The sequence below is a fragment of the Leguminivora glycinivorella genome, chromosome 20 (genome assembly GCF_023078275.1).
Source record: "Leguminivora glycinivorella isolate SPB_JAAS2020 chromosome 20, LegGlyc_1.1, whole genome shotgun sequence".
Lineage (NCBI taxonomy): Eukaryota > Metazoa > Arthropoda > Insecta > Lepidoptera > Tortricidae > Leguminivora > Leguminivora glycinivorella.
In genome coordinates this window covers 1,070,238-1,091,567 of record NC_062990.1, presented here as the reverse complement: position 1 = coordinate 1,091,567, position 21,330 = coordinate 1,070,238, and the positions used below count along the sequence as shown (strand labels likewise).

The window sequence follows — 21,330 nt, the reverse complement described above, 5'->3', positions numbered from 1 at the left end:
GATTTAGATTTAGTTTTTTTTTGTCTGAAAGCTGAGTTAGTCGGGAATGTTCTTAGCCATGTTTCATGAAAATCGGTCTACTATGTCGCGGTCGGGGGTTTTTTCAAAATTTTAATTTTGTGGTTAGGTTATAACTAGTATGTTATACAAAGTCAAAAGAACCAAAATGATAACTACTCTTTAATTTTTGAAAATGCAGTATTAAAAGTTCGAAAAGTCATGATGTTTGTTTGTTAAGTGCCAATTGTCAAGTTACAATATTAATCGGATATGACTGTAGTGTTGGTGGAAGGTGGACTCACCTGCAGCGATTTCGTCCATGACAGATTGCTTGCTGATGATCTCCACGGTGCCTCGCGGCGATCGCACACACCCGGTCGGTGATGTTGGACTGTACAACACACAAAAATGAGTATAGAAAAATGACTCAGGTGAGTAATCTGTAAAAAATTGAAATTTTCGTCAAACGACAAGCGAAACCATATTTAGTAGCTAAATAATAGTTATTTGTTATACTCGTACAAGGGGGCAAAGTTGTATTTTAACGCCGAGTGTGGAATTGAAAAACGAGCAAGTGAAAGGATTCTATAGTTGAACCACGAGCGAAGCGAGTGGTTCGAGAATAGAATCCTGAACTTGCAAGTTTTTTAACACACGAGAAGTAAAATACATTTGCACCCGAGTGTAACACAAAACTTTTCCCCTCACTATAGCGAGGAAACTACAACGCAAAAAATGCGTTTATTACTGCTTCCAGTAGTTCCACAGGTGGTAAATCATCTTTATTACTAGATTCACCTACTTTTATCAATTTTAAAGCAGTTAATTCGACTTTATTCAAGGTCAAATTACTTTACCCACTAGTGGATAAAATGCGTTTTTACCCGCTGGTATTAAAGGACAAAACACGTGTTTCCGAGCTAGTGAGGGGAAAATTATATTTATAATTTTTTTCTATGTTTTATTTGTCACCTGACGTATCTGACGAATTATTAAACTATTTAGTTGTAATTCGACTTGAAGAGCCCTTATACATCTCTTTTAGTAACGTGATACGTTAGGTAATATTAGTATTGTATCAATTGTAATTTAAATTCAAATATAAATATTATGTTATGTATGTGACGTGTAAAAGTACCCCTGTGGCCTATTTGCTGAATTTTGTTTTGTTTTTGTATTATATCATACCTAACAATACCAGCTCTCGCGTTCGCTATCAGCTTTCTCGCTCGCTCTCGTAGCATTTGTTGTCTCTCCTCTTCCGTCATGGGCTGTAGGGAAAGAATCTAATATTAATTCCTGACCTCTCGAAATTAACGCAAAAATGTAAATATTTATTTATTTTTTAACAAACAGTAACCGATGTAAATTAAGTGTAATTAATCAGAGGCCGTAAGTTCAAGTGTCACCCAAGACATAATTTTTTTCCACTTTAAAATACACCGTGTTTCACTTAACACTAAAAACCTGAAAACACTTTGTTCAGAATCGAGAGTAGAATCGATTGAGCTATATCTTGATGGGGGTAATATTTTTATTTAAATTAGTATTATTAGTTATTTTTTACGTGCCCATTCTATTGTACTCGTAATACAACATTGTGTATATCGCATTGCTAGAGGTTGTTTACCTTTTTTCAGTATTTAGGGGTATTAATACTGGCCGGTTACTTGGACGATTATTTTTTCCGCTACTAGTTTGACGTTGTTTGTCAGTTTAATCTTAATGTTTATCATAAGTCATAACAAATTGAAATCGTACCTAATTACAACCTTGTCATTTTGAATATTGAGTTTATTTGCTTACTGCGATTACCTGTCCAATTTGAAGTTTACTGTGACAAAGCTTTAAAGTGTTTTACAGTGACATCTTAGCTGTCTATTGGTAAACCTTATGTCGTTGCAGTAACGTCCACAAATAAATAGTCTTATGGTTTATGATGGTAGTTAGCAATTATTTTATTGAGTGTAGAGCTAAAAGTCAAGTAGAGCTGTACAGAAAATTAAAAATTCAATTTAAAAAAAAGTAACGATCAGATTAAAAGATGAATACTCTAGATGAGTTTAAAAAAATAAAAATCAGTTGGGGTGTCTGAGGTTTTGAGTGATACCGGAAACACCGTGTATATCTTTATTCAATTACAAAAATACCTTTTAAATTCTCAGTCCCAAAGTTATTCATTTCATTTCCTCGCAATTGGAACTTAAATAAGAGTATTCAACTCAGGTAGAATTGCCCATTTTATTCTCGACCTAATATAAGTCCTAGCCTCAGGTTCGGACCCCAATAAAAAAGTATATTGAAAAGAAAACATACCTTAGTTGGACTCAAATCTCCATTCCTAATCCCATTAAGTTCCTTTTCATCTTTCTCCTTCAACTCTTGTCGTTTCTTCTCTTTCGCTCTCGCCTCCCTCTTCGTAGCCTCAAGCAGCTGTCTCGCTCGCTCTTTAAGCTCATCGTGACGCGACAACAATTGCTACAGCCAATCACGTTAAAGCGTTTCAGTTTCCAACCAATGGGAGCGAGGGATTAGGCGGACCAATCACAGCGCCGAGTTTTCGACCAATCAGAGCGCCGTTTCGTCGAATAGCAAGCGTAGCACACATGTTTAAAGCGATGTCGATGGGTGATATGTGGATGGGAGAAATAAGTATATTTTTAGTCTAATGCGCGAAAACTTCAAAATAAGCAAAAAATGTAAGGGATGAAATTGTTTTAATGATTTTCTTGTTTTTCAAAAGCAAGTTAACAAAAGACAAAAATACAGTCAGCACGAAATAAAACTGAAAAAGCGAAAGGTTTGGTTCTATGTGATATATAGTCTGATTTATCTATGTTTAAAATTAAAAGATCTAGAAATATAAAAGTCTATAATTTATCATTAAAATTAAAAAGACATCTCATTTTTTTTTAATAAAATGCTGACTGTGTTACCCAAACATATTACAAACAAAACTCCTATATAGTCCGTTTTCTTTTAAATTACGAGTTATCTCCTAGCAAGTAGCCATTACCATGAGTTTTTAATTAGTTAATCGATAGCATAAAGATCACGTAAAATTACATTCATTGCTTGGAGAAAAAAAAAGCGCCTTTTTTACTAGAACCAAAAATTACATCAATAAACTGAAACCAGTGTCATGCATAAAGGTAAACTGAGGGAGAATGCTGGTTCGAATCCAGCTCAGGGCCCGTAGCCGAACGGCATTTCTACGACGCGAAACGAAAACGAAACGCCGCGAAAGGTAGTCTCTGGCTCTGTCGCGCCAATACGCAAGAGCGATAGAGATAGATATCTACGAGCGTTTCGTTTCGTGAGCGTTTCTTCCATTCGGCTACGCACACTGGACACTTTTGAGGCCTTGGTCATTATTTCTTTGTATTGACATTTATAATTTTGCAAATTAAAATATGTTTTATGGCGTGACGTTTGCTATCGAGTAACCAGGGTTCGAGGATATATATCAATGGATATATATCCGATATATATCGGATATATATCCAGCGGCGTTCGACGATATATATCAACGGATATTAATATCCGATATTTATCATTTGTTTATAAATATTGCAATACAAAAATGGTTTTAAAAAATGCAACATTATTAAAAATATAGTTTTTTTTTTGTGTTTGTTACTAATATTTTACTAAATGTTATCTTTTTTAGTAGAATTTTCCTTATCTAAAGTTGTATTCATAAATAGTGCAACAAAATGATAATATGCCTTCCATACAAAGTGGATATATATCAAAGTTGATATATATCCGATATATATCATAAATATCCGATATTTTGAAATTTATTATAAATATCGGATATTTTCGAACCCTGCGAGTAACATGTTCTAAAATGTCAAAAATTCCTGGTAATGTTGTTTTTCTTTTACAGTGTCTCTTTAAGTCGAAAGTTGTATCTCTAAAATAGGAAACGGACAATCTCTGACACCCCTCAAAGCACAACGTAAGCCACAGCGCACAAACACGAGTCCACTCACCGGCGTAGGTTTGGGTAGTTCTGGCGTGGTCTCCTTTACGAGTGGCGCCTCTGTTTCTGACTGTTCTGTGATCTGTAGCGGGTCGGTGGTCGCAGTCTCGATTTTTGGTTTTTCTGGGGGTTCTGTAAAAAAAATGGCATATCAAAAACACTTGTGAGTAGAAAAATTGTCTATAACTATCGTGGTTGCTTTTAAATAAATATGTGTTTACGTCATAGGCGCTAAATAACGCTATTAAATAGCACTAAAATCGTGTAATCATTAGGATTAAAAAAGGGGCCAAATCCTCGTCATCTAAACCGAATATGTATAGACTCCGTACGAAGTTAACAATTATTAAAAATTTACGGTTTTCGCAATTTTTACTTTATCTGTGCTACAAGACGTTGATTCGTATCAAATTTCAAGATTCTGAGTTCACGGGAAATACCCTGTAGAGTAAATTTAAAAGTGTAATTTTTGTGCCTTGGGTGGGACTTGAACTCATGGCCTTTGGATCGATACTCCAGCGCCGCACCAAGACTTTAACCAAACCAGCGAAATTTTTCACTGTATTGGTCAATGGATCAATTAAAACTCATCAATGCTGTCTAAGAGTGCATAATGTGGCAGCCCCACGTTGGGCGCCAAAATTGAAGACTTCATCCTTTGCCATTGTGACTGTGTTTGAAGACTTAATATAATACTACTTACTAATAATACTTACTGTCTACGAACCTAGTATTAGGAGCAGTAGTCCATACTACCTACTTATTAGCAGTTTTAGCACTAAAACCCAATGCGGTCAAATCAGTGGCAGTCCCACGTTGGGCGCCAAAATCAAATATTTCATCCATTGACATGACATTTGATGACTTAATATTATCCATACTAATATTATAAATAGGACAGTGTGTGTGTCTGTTTCAAGGCGAAACGGAGAGACGAATTGACGTGAATTTTAAGTGATAGTTGAAGTGATGGAGAGTGACATCTTAGGCTATTTCTGTTTCTTTCTAACCCCCCATTCCCCTAAATGGGGGGTGGAAGTTTGTATGATGCATGCCGCAATTTTCGAATTTAACGCGAGCGAAACCGCTGGCAAAACCGCTGGCAAAACTAGTTTTACTAATAAAACTCACCATCGACAATCCTGGTGAACGTGTTAATACTAAGCGTGGTAGTATTAGGAGCGGACACGGGTACTGGTGCGGGCGCTGTAGGAGACTCTTCGTCGTCGGAGCCGAACGGGTCCGTGAGCTCCTTACGAGTCATGAGGTGACTAGTCAATACTCACTAGCACTTTTTAGCATTAAAATTCAATGCTGTCAAATCAATGGCAGTCCCACGTTGGGCGCCAAAGTTGAACATTTCATCCTTTACCATAGAAACTAAAAAATAAGGTCGTTTTCATAAAATCATCATCCTCCTTGCGTTGTCCCCGCATTCGCCATGGCTCATGGGAGCCTGTGGTTAGCTTTGACAACTAATCTCAAGATTTGGCGTAGGCACTAGATTTACGAAGCGATACTGTCATCTGACATTCTGACCTTGCCTTCTGATCTTCTGAGCCGGGGTTCGAACCTAAAAACCGTCGGATTGAAAGTCGCACGCTCTTACCGGCTAGGCCGCCAGTTTTGATGATTTAACATTACTCTTATTTATAAAACTCACCATCAACAAGCCTGGTGAACGTGTTAATACTAAGCGTGGTAGTATTAGGAGCGGTGACGGGTACTGGTGCGGGCGCTGTAGGAGACTCTTCGTCGTCGGAGCCGAACGGGTCCGTGAGCTCCTTGCGAGTCATGAGGCGGGTGCGTTGCGCGGGGGAGGTTATTGGCTGAATTGGGGGCTGTAAACAAAATTATAATGTTAATATAGGACCATTTTTAAGAGAATTGCTGAAGGAAACTGAATTCGTAGAAATGTCCTTTTTGACACTGAAACTGTTAATCCTCTAGCGGCCCACCATACAAAAAAATTGTCAATCAAATTTGAATCAATGGCACTAAAAACAGGGCTGAATTTCTATTGTTTGAAAATCGAACGAATCAAAACAAAAGCAACTCAATTCCATTTAACGTAGATTCAAATATCATCGTATGTATTTTGTCCTAGCATTAGGACATTGAACCCCAGGAGGTTAATAGTGCTGCTTTAATAGTATTTTATGCAACAGGCGTTTAAAGGAGGTCAAAAAAGATGAGTGGCGTGGGTAACAATTTGAGACGAAGCCGAAAATTGTTATTAAGAAGCCACGAGTATTTTTGGCTCAGTTAAACATCGTTGCATATAATAGTTTTTCTTCGACCATGACTTAGTTTTTAATACTTTTCTTGAATAACCTTCGTGAAATTCACACTGTTTCCTGTGTTTTGACGCAAATGTTTGCACTGTCAGCTCAGCTGTCCAAAGCATCCCACGCACGCGCGCAGTATCGTTATAAAAATGCGTTGCCATGGTTACAGAGCCAAACAATACGTTTTCAGTTTTTTCGATACTGCGCGCATGCGCGGGAAGCCGGCGGACGCTGGCTTTGGGGAAAAGACTTTTATGTAGGGTTTTAAAGATTTATGCACAACTCTGTAAATGACGAATAACTGTTCGGGAGTAGAAAAAATATATAAGCAGTGTCTTGTCATAAAAGCGTATAAAATTGGATTAGAGAAACTATTAATACACTTCAAAATTGAATAAATGAAAAAGGCAGGTTTTTTGAACACACTCGTGCTATAACAGCTTAACAATGCTCAGCGAGTGTGTTGTATGCATGTATGTACGGGGTCGAATTGACCCCGTACCGCAGTGAGAGTGTTAACTATCTTTCGAGTCAAACAGTTTTGAAATTTCTAAATGAAATACTACAAAATTAGTTAATAGATAAAAACTAACACATTATGTACGAAAAAAAAGAAGAACGTATAGGCACTATAAAAAACTAAATTTTAAAAATAAAATAGTTTTTGAGTATTATTCTCTTAAATAAAAATTAAGAAACAATACCTTAAGAGTTGCAAATGATTCACGTTAGGTTTCACTAAACTTATACTGACCGGTATATAGCCCGTGATTACCTTTTTGATTTTTATCCAACTCCGAACATTCCGACAAAAATGAAAAACGTAATCACGGTCTATATCCCGGTCAGTATAAATCTAGTGCGTTACCTTGTCGGGAGTATATCGCTCCTGTGAATGCCGAGATGGCACCGATACTTGAGAATCCTGTGACACTTGTGACCTGAAAAATAAATAGGTGTATAAATAGATTTTTCAGTACAGATGCTGTTTTTTTTACGCACTAGTGCGAGAAGTGGTTCATTATATGCCAGGTCGAAACTTCGGAGGGCCATCTGTACTGAAAAACGTCGTACGATACACGTGCGAAAAGGAAATTCGTAACTCGTGTCGATTTAAAACACTCCCTTCGGTCGTGTTTTAATTTATCGCCACTCGTTTCGAACTTCCTTTTTTACGCACTTGTATCGTAATGTACTATATTATGTGCATGAGTATTATTTTATCAAGATTTCAAGCAGAACTTGTAAATTAGAGAAAAAAAATAAAAAAAAACATACATCCGGCAAGTCTCGAACCTGAGACATTTTGGAATACCAGTTCAATCGCTCTATATTTCTATTTTTTTTATATTTAAAAGTGTATAATTTGTATATTTTTTACTCAAAAGATAGAATTGTAAACAACATCGTTACAATTTTTGAAGCATTTGCGTCCCGGCGTACTTGTAAAAGTACAAATTATATTCTGCTTTTGATATCCATACTAATCCATACTAATATTATAAATGGGAAAGTGTGTGTGTCTGTTTGTTTGTCCGTCTTTCAAGGCCAAACGGAGCGACGAATTGACGTGATTTTTTTAAGTGGAGATAGTTGAAGGGATGGAGAGTGACATAGGCTACTTTTTGTCTCTTTCTAACGCGAGCGAAGCCGCGGGCAAAAGCTTGTAAGAAATAAAGGAAAGTTCCAAACTAAAAATCGGAAAAATTTGCCTCGGACTTACAGGGTCAATTAATAACAATCAATCTCTAGACTAGAAGTAAGAGATTATAATTATACGCTGCTCCTCGAAGTTAAAACGCAGTAAGTCTATATGCATTCCATACATACTTACTACAATTTTCTTTTCATTGACAGACGAAGATACAAGTTTTTTTAAAAGTAGTGACGACATGTCGGTACTTTCAGTTTATAGTCAAATAACTTAACTTACCCAGGCCTGGGTCTGTTCTCCATATTCTTAGATCTCCTCGTGCTAATTTCTCTGCTGAACAGATCTCGCGGCAGCGACCCGTCCGTGTCGTGCCGACCGACTAGATATGATGACTCGGTTTCATCGTTTCCTGACAAAAGTAACGAAATCCTTAAGTAATGTTTGTGTGTCTTTTTCATATGCTTTGTCTACCCCTTTTGGAAATGAAATACACGCGTGAGTTTATTTATGTATGTAGGTATGTATATCGTTTACGATTTTATATTATTTTCAGACAGATTTCTACTTACCCAACTGTTCAACTTGTAATTCATTGCCAGTAAAATGTGCTCGGAGTTGGAAAAGGTACGTCATTATCTGAAAAATAAAAAGAAAGCCATTTCTCAAATATTTGAGTGTATAAAGGGGTTTTAGAATTGATCCAAACTATTTTAGCAGCAATTTAAATAGACCTGCCAGCGCATGTGCGGAAGTTTAAAGTTAAAAAGTAACATTTGGGGGGACTATATTTCCGAGCTCATATAACCCGGCAACCTTCAAATCAAGAGTGAACAGGCATCTTCTGGGCGAGCTCACTCCATCGTAGGCCACGTCTTTGCCTTTGGCTAGTCTGTGGCCAAGAGAAAGCCCATTTATAATTTAAAAAAAACGATCGAAATAGCGAAATTGTTTGATATGATTCCATCTAGAGTTATTTTCAATAAACTTTAAATGATACAACACACAAGGTGGACTGTTGACCCGGTCAAAGTCGCAGGAGTCCGCGGGATGGTGGCGCAGGACAGGTCATTGTGGCAATCTTTGGGGGAGGCCTATGTCTAGCAGTGGACGTCTTTCGGCTGATATGATAACCTATATCATAAATCTTAATGATTTAACTTCCAATTTAACTTTTCCTAAAGTGTGAACTCACGGCTAATCTATCAGGTTTGCTCTTGCACACGTCGGCCGCGGTCAGAACTTGCGAGATTCCGAGCGTAGCGCTAGCTTCTAACGCTACTCGGAGATTCTGTTCGCTCTCATCGGGCTGTAGGCCGGAGAAGTCACTAGAATAAAATGTAAAATATAGTAATGTAGCACTTGAAAAGCGAAATGTTCTAAATTCTAAACAAAATGTTTCATATTCTAAAACAAATATAGCGTAATTGATTCCCCACATAACGACCCCACAACTAAATAGAGCTTATAGATATGCAAAATAAAAGTGCGTAATAGTTATTTATTTAACAAGACAGTGTTTTTTTATCAATCACGCAAACGAAAAATTCCAATATTGAACCTTGAGCGTTGCGAAAGCTTCAAGGCAAGTAGGTTAAGACGATACAGGAGGGGTCAATTCTCCATACAAACGCTCTCGACTATTTCCGCCCTGGTTTTTTAAGATAGAGCAATGATTTTTTTCACATATGTATTATAATTATTTTTATGTATCGGACCGTTTTGATTTTTTTGATATTCTTATTTTTAAAGACGCTAGAGCTCATCGAAAATTTCCAAAAGCGGCCTTATTGATTATGGCGCAAAAAAAGGTGTGGTATTCAAAATTAGTAACAATTAGCCAAAAATACTAAACGGTCCGATACAGATTATGTCATTGTTATTCAGATTCTGAAATCTCGTTACGATTGATTAAGTTTTGAAGGAGGAAACAGTCGAGAGCGGAACCTCGATTCTAAAGACTTTTTCTCAATATCTTTTAACTGAGTTGTTTATAGTACATTACTACAGAGGCCGGGACAAAGGGGGTTGCCGGCCGAAGACATATAGACGGCCGAGCGAAGCGAGGCCGGATAGGTCTGAAGCGGGCAACCCCATTTCCCGCCGAGGTATGTATAGTGCTTTTCTCAAACATGGTATGAAATAAATAAAGTCTACTGAAAATAGTAACTTTGGATGGCTATATCTCCTAAACGGTGCGTCGTAGCGCAAAAATAATCGAATTTTCGTTCCCCTTTGATGCCCCGTATACGCTTATAAAAAAAAAAAAAAAGTTAAAAAAAAATTAAAAAAAAAACGAAAAAATTTTTTTTTGTATGAAAACGCACCCAAAATCAAATATTGTCTAGGGCCCGTACCAGTTGCAGTCGGCACGTCTATAAAGCCCCTTATAGTTTTTTTTTAATTGGCTAAATACCTGGATGTTATGTCACAATTATCTGTGTTTGGAAATTAAAAAAGAGGACTTTGCCGGCCTTGGCCTGCAAGGTTTGTATGAAATTCCATTATCTATCAATCGTCCTAGCCGCACCTGCAACGTCATACTTCGCTGCCAATTATAAGGCACATAACATCAATATTTCATACCATGTTTGAGAAAAAAATATTTTAAGCGGGTTACTCACGTATTAAGTCGATATAGCGTTCGACATGTTTCGATCCAATTTCGAATTTGAGAAAGGTCCTCGAAATTGGATCGAAACATGTCGAACGCTATATTGACTTAATACGTGAGTAAACCGCTTAAAATATGTTTAAATATGTATGAGTCTCACGGGAGTTTTATAGTTAAAACTGAGCTGTTCTTAATGGATCATTTTTTTTTTTCTATAAATCTAGTTGATAACACTAGTATATTAAACTAAAATTCCCAAATTGAAAGGGGGGCTCTTTCCCATTTTAGCATTTTCGCTCCTGTAGGGTCTTAAACAAATTATACACACCTAGTGGAACACGAAATTTCGACTTTTTTAAAAGTATGATTTGAGATTGGGCAGATATCTAGGTGTATTAACTTTTCTGTAATATGACTATGGCAGCCGGTTGTAGTGGCGCCAACAGGCCTGATTAAAATGTCAGTTTGCCTCCTCATTATCAGAAAGCTATAATCACAAACACTCACATGAGATCAGGCCGGAAGCGATGTATGATGGCGCAGAAAGCCAGCCCGGACCGGAAGCTGGTGGTCAAGTTGGTCACGCGACATTGCTTGTATTCTCCTGTCACCATCTGACACCATTCTAGTAAGTCTTGCACCTAAAACAATATGAAAGTTAGCACTGTTTACTTAACTTGTTAACTATTTTTAACCCCCGACGCAAAAACGAAGGGGTGTTATTAAGTTTGACGTGTCTGTCTGTGTGTCTGTCTGTCTGTCTGTTTGTCTGTCTGTCTGTGTGTGTGTCTGTCTGTGGCATCGTAGCTCTCGAACGGATGAACCGATTTTGATTTAGTTTTTTTTTGTCTGAAAGCTGAGTTAGTCGGGAGTGTTCTTAGCCATGTTTCATGAAAATCGGTCCACTAGGTCGCGGTCGGGGGTTTTTTCAAAATTTTAATTTTGTGGTTTTAACCATATTAAAAAGATCAAAGACGATAATGACTGATGCTCATTATGGTAAAAGACGATTATTATTTAAGCGTATGGCGTATACTTGTAGACAATTAACATTACAAGTCGACATCCAAGTTATGCAACCAACCGATCGCGTCAAATTGGTATAGTATAGAGATCCACCGGGCTGCCTTGGACACGCTCTTAGGGCATCGTTCGACTATGTGCTGGGTAGTCTGATCCTCAAGGCCGCAGTCACATAACGGACTCTCGTTCCATCCCCATTTGTATCGCATGTGATTGCATCTGCCATGACCCGTGCGTATTCTATTTAGGCGGCACCAGTATTTCCTCGGCAGCGAAAAGCCCTTCGGCGAAAGACGGTAATGATTGCAGACTGAGTTGATGAATAAAGAATGGCTGACGAAAGCAGAATCAATCAAATTTAGGAACGTGACGAAAAACGAACGTGTCGACCCAAGAGTATACCAAACAGACAGACAGACACACAGACACGTCAAACTTATACCGTCGTTTTTGCGTCGGGGCCCCCGTTTTTTAACCCCCAACTCGGGGGTTAACCATTCATAATGAAATAAATGGGAAAGTGTGCGTCTGTTTGTTCGTCCATCTGTCACGGCAAAACGGAGCGACGAAATGACGTGATTTTTTAAGTGGAGATAGTTGAAGTGATGGAGAGTGACATAGGCTAGTTTTTATCTCTTTCTCACCTCCACTTCCCTAAAATGGGGGGTGGAACTATGTATTTCGCAATTTTTGAATATAACGCGAGCGAAGCCGCGGACAAAAGCTAGATCATAATAGTACATTACATCAGAGGCCGGGAAAATTAGGATTTCCGGCCAAGTGGGTATATACGGCCGAGCGAGCGCCGAGGCCGGATAGGGATACGAGGCCGGGAATCCGTTTTCACGCCGAGGCATGTATAGTGCTTTTCTCAAACATACTATGAAATAAAAAAGAAATGCTCTAAAGGACAATATTTTATAAAAAAAAGTTACTTTGCAGGCCTAGGCCTAAAAAATAATATGAAATCCCTTTACAGTCCTCTCGAGTTGTTGCGCCCAAAAAGCGATACTTCCCAGTCCATTTTAAGGAACGTAAAGACAATATTTCATTGCATGTTTGAGAAAAAATAATTTCACACTTACCGGAGTTTTATCCTTATCAAGCCTCCCGACCTTCTCCTCCGCTGTCGGCGTTTTCTCATCATCCTTTTCATTATCATTCCGATCCAGCCCTATACTATTAAAATTACTTTTCAAATCTAACGGTTTCAAATTCAATCGGGACACCATCTTAGGTTTGAAAACTACGCTTTTAAAGGATTCCTGAGGAGTCGTCGGTTTAGGTGTTGAAGTCATTTTAGGTTCGATTTTTAAATTCTTAGGTAGGAATTCTGGTTTTTTTAAAGTTTCAACGATCTTTAGGTCGTTAGTGGGGGTCTGGTCGTTGAGGGGGGAGAGGGGGGTGTGAGGGGCTGTAGGGGTGGCGTCGAAGCGAAGACTTTGGATGCTGTTGGGCGTCGCCGCGATATCGCTGTTGGTGAGGCTTTGCGTCATCTCCTCCATTTGTTGACGGAGATCGGACATCTGTCAAATAACACAAAATCATTTGGAAATGCTCGCCGAGTCGAATCGAACTAATTCGCCTCGAAACTGCGTCCATTAGTGACGCGTCGAATCGAATTCACCGTTCATAGTAAATGTATGGAGGACTCGATTCGCCGCGACTCGATTCCGCGTAAGTGGACGCCAGGCTTCACAGTCAAATAAAGATTTTTTTTTTATTAACGGTTCTCTCTGAAATTTGTTGTTTCATTTTGTTGGACAGCAACCACCTTAACATCACATCGTTTTCAGTACTGATGGTGTTTTTTTACACACTAGTGAGAGAAGTGGTTCATTATATGTAAGGTCAACACTTTGGACGGCCATCTGTACTGAATAACGTCGTACGATACACGTGCGAAAAGGAAATTCCTAACTCGTGTCGATTTAAAACGATCCCTTCAATCGTGTTTTAATTTATCACCACTCGTTTCGAACATTCTTCTTTGCGCACTTGTATCGTAATGTCCTATTTTAATACTGATGTTCTGTCATTAGTCAAAAACTATAAACTCTCAAATCTCTTAATAGGCGTGTCCTCTTACAATCGTCCAAAAAACCCAATTTATTTCATCCTTCAAAATACACTAATTATCCTTCACTTATAGTCGAAATACTATACTTCTTCACTCTAAAAATAGTTAAGATGGTTATTTAAATAGATTTGACTGTTATAACTGTTATAAGCCTTTTGCTTCTATGTTATAAACCTTTTTGTTACTTTAGCAGTACATTTTCCTAATAGATAAAATAAATATGTACCTGTCTAGTGGAGTTGTCAGAAAGTGTATAATCATCTTCGTCTAAGTCTTCTAGCACCGCAATGTCAGAGTTATTGTTGACGGAAAGGAGTGAAGCAAGAGATTGCATGTCCTCGTCTCTGTAAAGAAACATTACAATTACAAACTAAATTAATTACTGTTTGAAAATATAGAAAAAACGCCGTTTTAACAAGATACTGTTGCGTTCTTGGGTCTCCATAAAATGATTGCGTAATTAAATGAGGCATTTACATACGCATACGGCAAAATACGCGGATGGTTTAATTAAACATTAAGAAGCCAAATAAACTACAGAGGTATTCATTAACTAGTAGAAATGTCTGCTGTGTTCGCTGGCTATAAATGACCCCCATAAATATACCATAAACTTTCCCCACATAAAGACACCATAATCTCACTAAGTGTATGAATAAGCATAGTACCTGTCGAAATTTTGGCTGACTTGTTTAACATGACTATTGTCTCCATATTTTCTTATTTTTTGTGAAGTAAAGAAAGACAGAGAGCTAGAAACTGTCAGAAAAGGACACAAAATGATTTTACTCACGTAGTTTTCAGAAAGTTCTTTGAAATTTCCCTACATTACGATACCATAATAAGTTAGTAACTGTTGAATTATTTAAAAGACTTATTGAAAAGGAGAGAGCTATAACGAAAAAAAAATGTTTTTCATTTACGTGGCCTGTCCCTCCCTCAGCAAAACACAGTGGAAAGTGAGATGCAAAGATGCTGACTGTATCTTCTGTGTGGTAGGTTCTAGGGTTAGGACTAAGGCCCTTTGTGAAGGTTCTAGGGAGGCGTATTTTCACATGTTGAGGGCATAGACATTATTATTCATAGCTTACCGTTTCCCCATATAACGATGCCATAAATCAAAAAGAACTTATGCATGACCACAGTAGCCGTTGACTGGATCGTTCTAATTTAAATAACTTTATGTTTATTTAAGTAGAAAAAGAGACTAACAAATCATAATACAAAGAAAGGATGAATTTACTCACGTGGCCTGTCCCTCCCTCAGTAAAACACAGTGGAGAGTGAGATGCAACGATGCTGACTGGATTTTCTGTGTAGTAGGTTCTAGGGTTAGGACTAAGGCCCTTTGTGAAGGTTCTAGGGAGGCGTATTTGCGCATGTTAATGGCACAAACGGCGAGACGGCGACGCTTGCCTGTGGGAGATACCTTTAAAACAAACAATGTTAATGTTAACTAGGGTAAGCATGTGTTTCACCTGTAGTGTGACTTATATGATATTATTTTCTCGATATACATATTTGCTTCTCTATAGATACATACATACTTATATTTCTGGATAATTCACCTTGCAAAAGACAGTATTTTATGGCGATATAGACATACCCGTCTAGTATGACTTGCTCAATATTTGTAAATCATGTAATAAATACGAGTATGTGTTGCAAATACGAAACTTTATCATAGCCAAATTAAGGAATAGCCAAATTAGCTATAATAAAGTTCAAAAGATAAATTGAAGTCATAGATGGTCAGATAATATTAATAATCATGAAATGCAAATTGTACAGTGGTTAATTACTGCAGTTAAAAACAAATTATCAATGAACTCACATCCTCCAGCACGAAGGTCCAGTCCTTATCTTCTAACTCGTTGGTGCGAGCATCTTTGAAGAGCGTCACCGCCACCGAACGGTTCTCTGGCACCGCGAACATAACGCTGCCTCTGCAAACGTAGGAAAAGACTATTGGTAAACTTTATAAACTGACCTCCTTATTCAAAAAAAGTTACTGAAATGATTAGTTAAAGTGTTTTGTCCTTTTCTCACAAATACATAATTCAATATGACAGATAATGACAAACGATTATTGGCTATTTCAGATTTAGGCAGTTCCCAAAAACTTTGTACATAGCCACGTCAGCAAATTTTAATTAATCCCATTTTGTTACCAACATTTAGTAATATTAGTGCCAGTTGCATCAACCACATTTGACAGACACGTCATCGTCAAGCAGCAGATGTCTAATGGAACTTCCCATACAATAAGATTTAACGAACGCTTTAACGGTGACAGACTGTCTGATGCAACCGACCCTAAGTCAACTTTCATAAGATATATACAGGATATTTGCTATAATTAAGAAAAAATAGATACTAGAGAATCTTAATGACGAAATAAAACTTACAAAAAAATTCAATTCATCAAATAAATCTTGGTAACAAAATAGGAATAAAAACAAAAAACTTAACTTTTTCCTTAATTTTTGTACAAACTTTTTGAGAAGTGCTTAATTATAAAGCGTTATAAATAACGCCATTAGACTATACTCTGTACTTTTAGGTCCTTAAAAAAACGTCAAACAATTTGTAAATTTTCGGTTTGTTACAATTTTTTCGGCTAACCAACCAAATGCAAAATCAAGTGGATCTGTCACTAAGGGAGGAGTCTTTAACGTTCTTATTTGGTCATGTAATGTTTTGGTGAAAAGGAATCGGTAATGAAATTAGATGAACTGGAGGTCAATGTCCAAAGAATAGCCACTTGAAGATAAAAATACTCACTTGAGTGGATCCTTCAAGGATGGCTCCCATTGGACCGGATCTGTGATGACCCGCCGCGAGCGACGCGTCCACACTATAGATAATTTGTTTGGTTTCCTGAAACCAACAGTTTAATGAAAATTGTGTATTTCTTAAATAGAGAAAGTCATCAAGAAGATCATGTAGAAACCGATTATCAATAAGGTTACAAGAGTTTGAGAAGTGTAAATGTAGTTTTTGTCGTATCGTTTGTTACTGGCGGGGGCATATTGTTCCAGCATACACCGTGTTTTTTTTTTGTTTTCCGTTAAATTCGACACATCGTTAGGTTCATTATCAGGAACCATCCCGTATATCACTTTTAGTTACATTCGCAAAAAGATGTTTTTCATCGTTTTCATACATAATAAATGAATTTATTAGTGTAAGAGACCCTTAAGAATTACATTCAAGTTAGTGTCAAGTGATTGACGGCACATGTCAAAACAAATAACAGTAGGAATTGGTAAAGGCTGTCACACACGTGTTAAGTAATTATCCTGATTTTTTTAATAACTCGATAACCGTAAAAGTTAAGACGCTTGTTTCTTAGATAAATTAATTGTATTTGATCTAAAGAACCTTCGCTTAAAGTTAACGGAATTTAATAAAAACAGGGTGTATAGTGGTAGCATATCGAAAGCTGTCTTTCATATTTCTTCAAAGTTTCAAGAAGTTTAAAAACCGAGCAGATGTAGTTTTTGTCGTATCGTTTGTTACTGGCGGGGGCATATTGTTCCAGCATATAGTGGCAGCATATCGAAAGATGTTTTTTTATATTTTTTTCTTATTCATTTTCAATCATTTGAAAGAAAGAGACAGAGAAGACAGAGATATATGTGTAGAGAGACAGAGAAAGAGAGAGCTCGCACCATTTGGGCGAGGTGTCCAAGTCCACGCGATGGTAGGAGGCGGTGTACTCGAACTTGGCCGCGCGTTTGTTCACGCGCTGCAGCCGCTTCCACACGGAGGCCATGCGCGCTGTGGACTGGCTCAGCTGAAAAAAAAACAATGTTAATTAACTTTGTATAAAACACAAACAATGCTATTAAGTATAGAGATAAATCAAAGTGGAAAACAATATCAAAATAAGTTTTTTTGCAAAAATGCCATTTTTGGCGCAAGCTTTTATCGCCGACTGTGCCTTTCTATCAACAGTCATCTACTGCTTTCCGAGACGTTTTTAAAAACCCCTTACTCAATGGGGATACGAGTTTCATATGGCAGCGTCCCCAGTCCCCACTCAGGCGACGCATGTCTCGCGGCGCCAAAGGGACGTCTCCGCCACGCCGCCTGAATGTAATTCAAAAAACGTCTCATCTCCTCAGTACATTTTGTATAGGAAGGACGTATAAGACGCGCCCCCCGGCGGCGCGGCGCGCGCCACTCAAAATTTGAGCTCGATCGGAAACCGGGAAGTGGGCAAATTTAGCTTCTACGTTTTGGCCCAAACTAACATACTAACAAGGCAATTAAATAAAAGTTTGTAAAAAACGACAAATGACTTCGAGAATAGGTAGGTACTTAGGTAGTGCCCTTGCGCTTCGCTTGGCTCGTCTACGTTTTGGCGGGGGCACTACTTGCCCCCAGTTTAGGTAGCACTTGAATCCACGATCACAGACTGGATCGCAAACCCAGTAATCTTCCATCTGAGCTACCAAGACGCCATGTACAGTCAAGTGCAAAAATAAGTATCGAAAAAATCGACTCAAAAATATGGTACTACGCTCTTATTACACCGGACAAAGGTGCTATGGGACATATTTTTGAGTAAGATGTCTACACCCATATTTTTACACTTGGCTGTACCGTTACCCACCTCAGGTGGTGAATGTTAACACCTTTAATTTATTGCGTTAAAACAATACACTTTAGCCAAAAACTCAGTGGCTTTTAGCTTTACCCTGTTAGGAAATAGCTAGATATTTATTAGCTACCTGCTCTTAACACCAAAATCGTCTGACCAAGTAACTATCGTTCATTATTTCATAGAATGACGATTTGGAATGACTATATTTATAATAACCTAACCTAACCACTAAATTAAAAATTTGAAAAATCCGTGACCGCAACATAGTGGACCGATTTTCATGTAACATGGCTAAGAACACTCCCGTCAAACTCAGCTTTCAAACAAAAAAAAACTAAATCTAAATCGGTTCATCCGTTCGGGAGCTACGATGCCACGGACAGACACACACACAACAGACAGACAAAGATACAGACAGACAGGTACGTCAAACTTATAACATCGTTTTTGCGTCGGGGGTTAATAAAAAAATAAATAAGAGTGACACGAATAAATCAAAGTTATCAAGCAAATTAAATGACAAAATAAGCGTACATACTTTGCAACAAGTAAACCGTTTTATAGATAACACGAAGGATATCTCAATTGACGAATGTCAATGACAGTGGAAAACAAGCTAAATGAGGAGATAATAGGCTAGTTTCCTATACTTAAAATAAAATATTTTATGCAGTGCACGAAATAAAGCACCACATAATTAGGAGAAAAATATGGACAGTAGTTATGTTTAGACATAATTTCTATTTAATAAGTCAAAGAGAAAGATATAAAGTAAATGAATTGACCGTGACGTCACTCCTCAGTATTTCATAGTAATTCCATATTAGCACATCGTTTTGACAGTTCATAAAAAGAAGCTGATTTGACTAGTAGGAAACTAGCCTATTATACTCATTTTAATTTAATTAGTACATTTAGGTAAAATATAATTTGAATGATTAGATTAAAACACCTTCTTGCTTCATGAATAATCAAAATACAAAATGTATAATTTGAAAAAGCCCTGACATAGTGGACCAGTTTCCATCAAACATGGCTAAGAACACTCCCGAGTCCCGACTAATTCAGCTTTCAAACAAACAAAAAATCTAAATCGGTTTATCAGTATCCGTTCAGGATAGACACATCAAACTTATAACACCCCGTCGTTTTTGCGTCGGGGGTTAAAAAGGCCTCACACGAGCAATGTAATGACACGTTTAATAATGTTTGTTATACAACGATTGTTCAGTATCAGAAAACGAAAATATTTCGAATACCAAATTTCTCCCATTTTTTTTTAGTATGAATAGGTAGACGTTTGACCACGGTCACATGGTAAAGCGGAAGTCTCTTTCCAACTTGTCATATTAGACATTGACAATCACTTGTAAATTGTAACTTGTAGCTTCGAGAAATGGGCCCCAGTGACCCATTTCTCAAAAATAAAAGTTACAAGTTACAAGCGGAAGTCTCTTTCCAACTTGTCATATTAGACATTGACAATCACTTGTAAGTTGTAACGTATAGCTTCGAGAAATGGGCTCCTGGGGCCCATTTCTCATAACTGAAAGTTACAAGTTACAAGCGGAAGTCTCTTTCCAACTTGTCACATTAGACATTGACAATCACTTGTAAATTGTAACTTATAGCTTCGAGAAATGGGCTCCTGGGGCCCATTTCTCATAACTGAAAGTTACAAGTTACAAGCGGAAGTCTCTTTCCAACTTGTCATATTAGACATTGATAACCACTTGTAAATTGTAACTTGTAGGAATAAAAAACCGCAATAAAATTAGAGTGTCCTTCTTGTCTTACAATCTTTAAAAGTTAGGTAAACATAATACCTTTATTTTCTCATTATTCAAGTGTTGAACGGCATTGTTCTTCAATTTCAACCACCTTTCCTTAATTTTTATGGCATTCATTGTCACATCACACTATGATTTATCAACACTGCACTGCACAAGCAATGATCCATTTATATCATACTAATGCATGTATGATCATGTTTTCATTTAAATCCCGTGTTCAGTCAAGTGTCGTTGTGTAGTTGTCTTTTGTAAACAATTAAATATATATAATGAGGAAAATGCTAATGCAAATGAGAGTTATTTTACACGTCAGAATATTAACCACAATTTATGAAGAAAACTGTTAAAAATAAACACCTTTTAAATTACAATTTTAACGAAAACTTCGAATTAAGGTATATTGACACTAGTAGCAATATGTTACGTTTAAAACTTTGAAAAAAAAAACTTAAAAATGTGTGTAAAAAATTAAGAATGTCTTTGTAATATTTTATTTCTTTATTCAAAAAAGAAACATTTGTAGTCATTAGAAATTTTAAGGAAATTAATCATAAAGTAAACTATGTTTGATACTATGAACACTATCCATCCCAGTTTGATATTATGGCAATTTTTCAATCCTATTAGTGTCTCAAGCTTCACTTATTCTTTAAGCATCTCACTGTAAGCACTTCACACAAATATAACACTTGGCCCTTTACACGACGGAGCTTTTACCACATTATTTGCATTTTATTAAATATCACACACATTGAATGTATATTCTTAAGGATAATATAAGACAGACTGCCCTCTTGGTGTTATCGGGTGATAAGCTAATTGCTTTGTTTCCCGGCGTCGTCTGTTTATTGATATTGTTTATTTATTTATCCAGGATGTGTGTACAGTTGGTGATAATATGGCATCGCAGTATGGGGCATTACTTGATCGTGAATTCGCACAGACGCATCATGAGAAACACATAGTTTTTGGGCGAAGCAATGGAAAACGTCCTCGGGACCAGCCTGAAGACACACTAATCCAACCCATATAAATGGGAAAGTGTGTGTGTGAAAGTGAATTGACGTGATTTTTTAAGTGGAGATAGTTGAAGGGATGGAGAGTGACATAAGCCAGTCATTCCATAAATAAGAATCTATGAGATTTTTGCTTACTATGCAAACATGCATATGTCATGCTAATATTGCGAAGCCGATGGTTTATTTTATACATCTACTATAAATTTCGCGGTTTAAGTCTTCACAAGCCTCTTGACCGTGGGAGTTGGTCAAATTGTGTAAA

At 37.3% G+C, this 21,330-nt stretch overlaps 1 protein-coding gene across 3 annotated transcripts in view; it reads right to left on the bottom strand.

Annotated features, from left to right (window-relative positions):
- The window catches only part of LOC125237158 (EH domain-binding protein 1), a 43,024-nt gene that overhangs the window by 12,058 nt on the left and 9,636 nt on the right, over positions 1–21,330 (bottom strand). The window contains exons 1-17 of one of the 3 annotated variants that reach the window (XM_048144138.1): positions 20,083–20,414; positions 17,319–17,443; positions 16,429–16,524; positions 15,479–15,590; positions 14,892–15,073; positions 13,871–13,988; positions 12,650–13,090; positions 11,049–11,182; positions 9,123–9,255; positions 8,500–8,566; positions 8,210–8,339; positions 7,145–7,217; positions 5,652–5,829; positions 3,999–4,120; positions 2,317–2,478; positions 1,189–1,271; positions 303–391 (exon numbers count right to left, since the gene is read on the bottom strand). In XM_048144138.1, coding sequence (XP_048000095.1) covers positions 303–391; positions 1,189–1,271; positions 2,317–2,478; positions 3,999–4,120; positions 5,652–5,829; positions 7,145–7,217; positions 8,210–8,339; positions 8,500–8,566; positions 9,123–9,255; positions 11,049–11,182; positions 12,650–13,090; positions 13,871–13,988; positions 14,892–15,073; positions 15,479–15,590; positions 16,429–16,524; positions 17,319–17,443; positions 20,083–20,163 — 2,326 coding nt within the window. In that variant the 5' untranslated portion in view covers positions 20,164–20,414. Of the gene's footprint in view, positions 1–302; positions 392–1,188; positions 1,272–2,316; positions 2,479–3,998; positions 4,121–5,651; positions 5,830–7,144; positions 7,218–8,209; positions 8,340–8,499; positions 8,567–9,122; positions 9,256–11,048; positions 11,183–12,649; positions 13,091–13,870; positions 13,989–14,891; positions 15,074–15,478; positions 15,591–16,428; positions 16,525–17,318; positions 17,444–20,082; positions 20,416–21,330 lie in introns of those variants that run through there. The other 2 variants (XM_048144139.1, XM_048144140.1) reach the window with 2 other exon arrangements.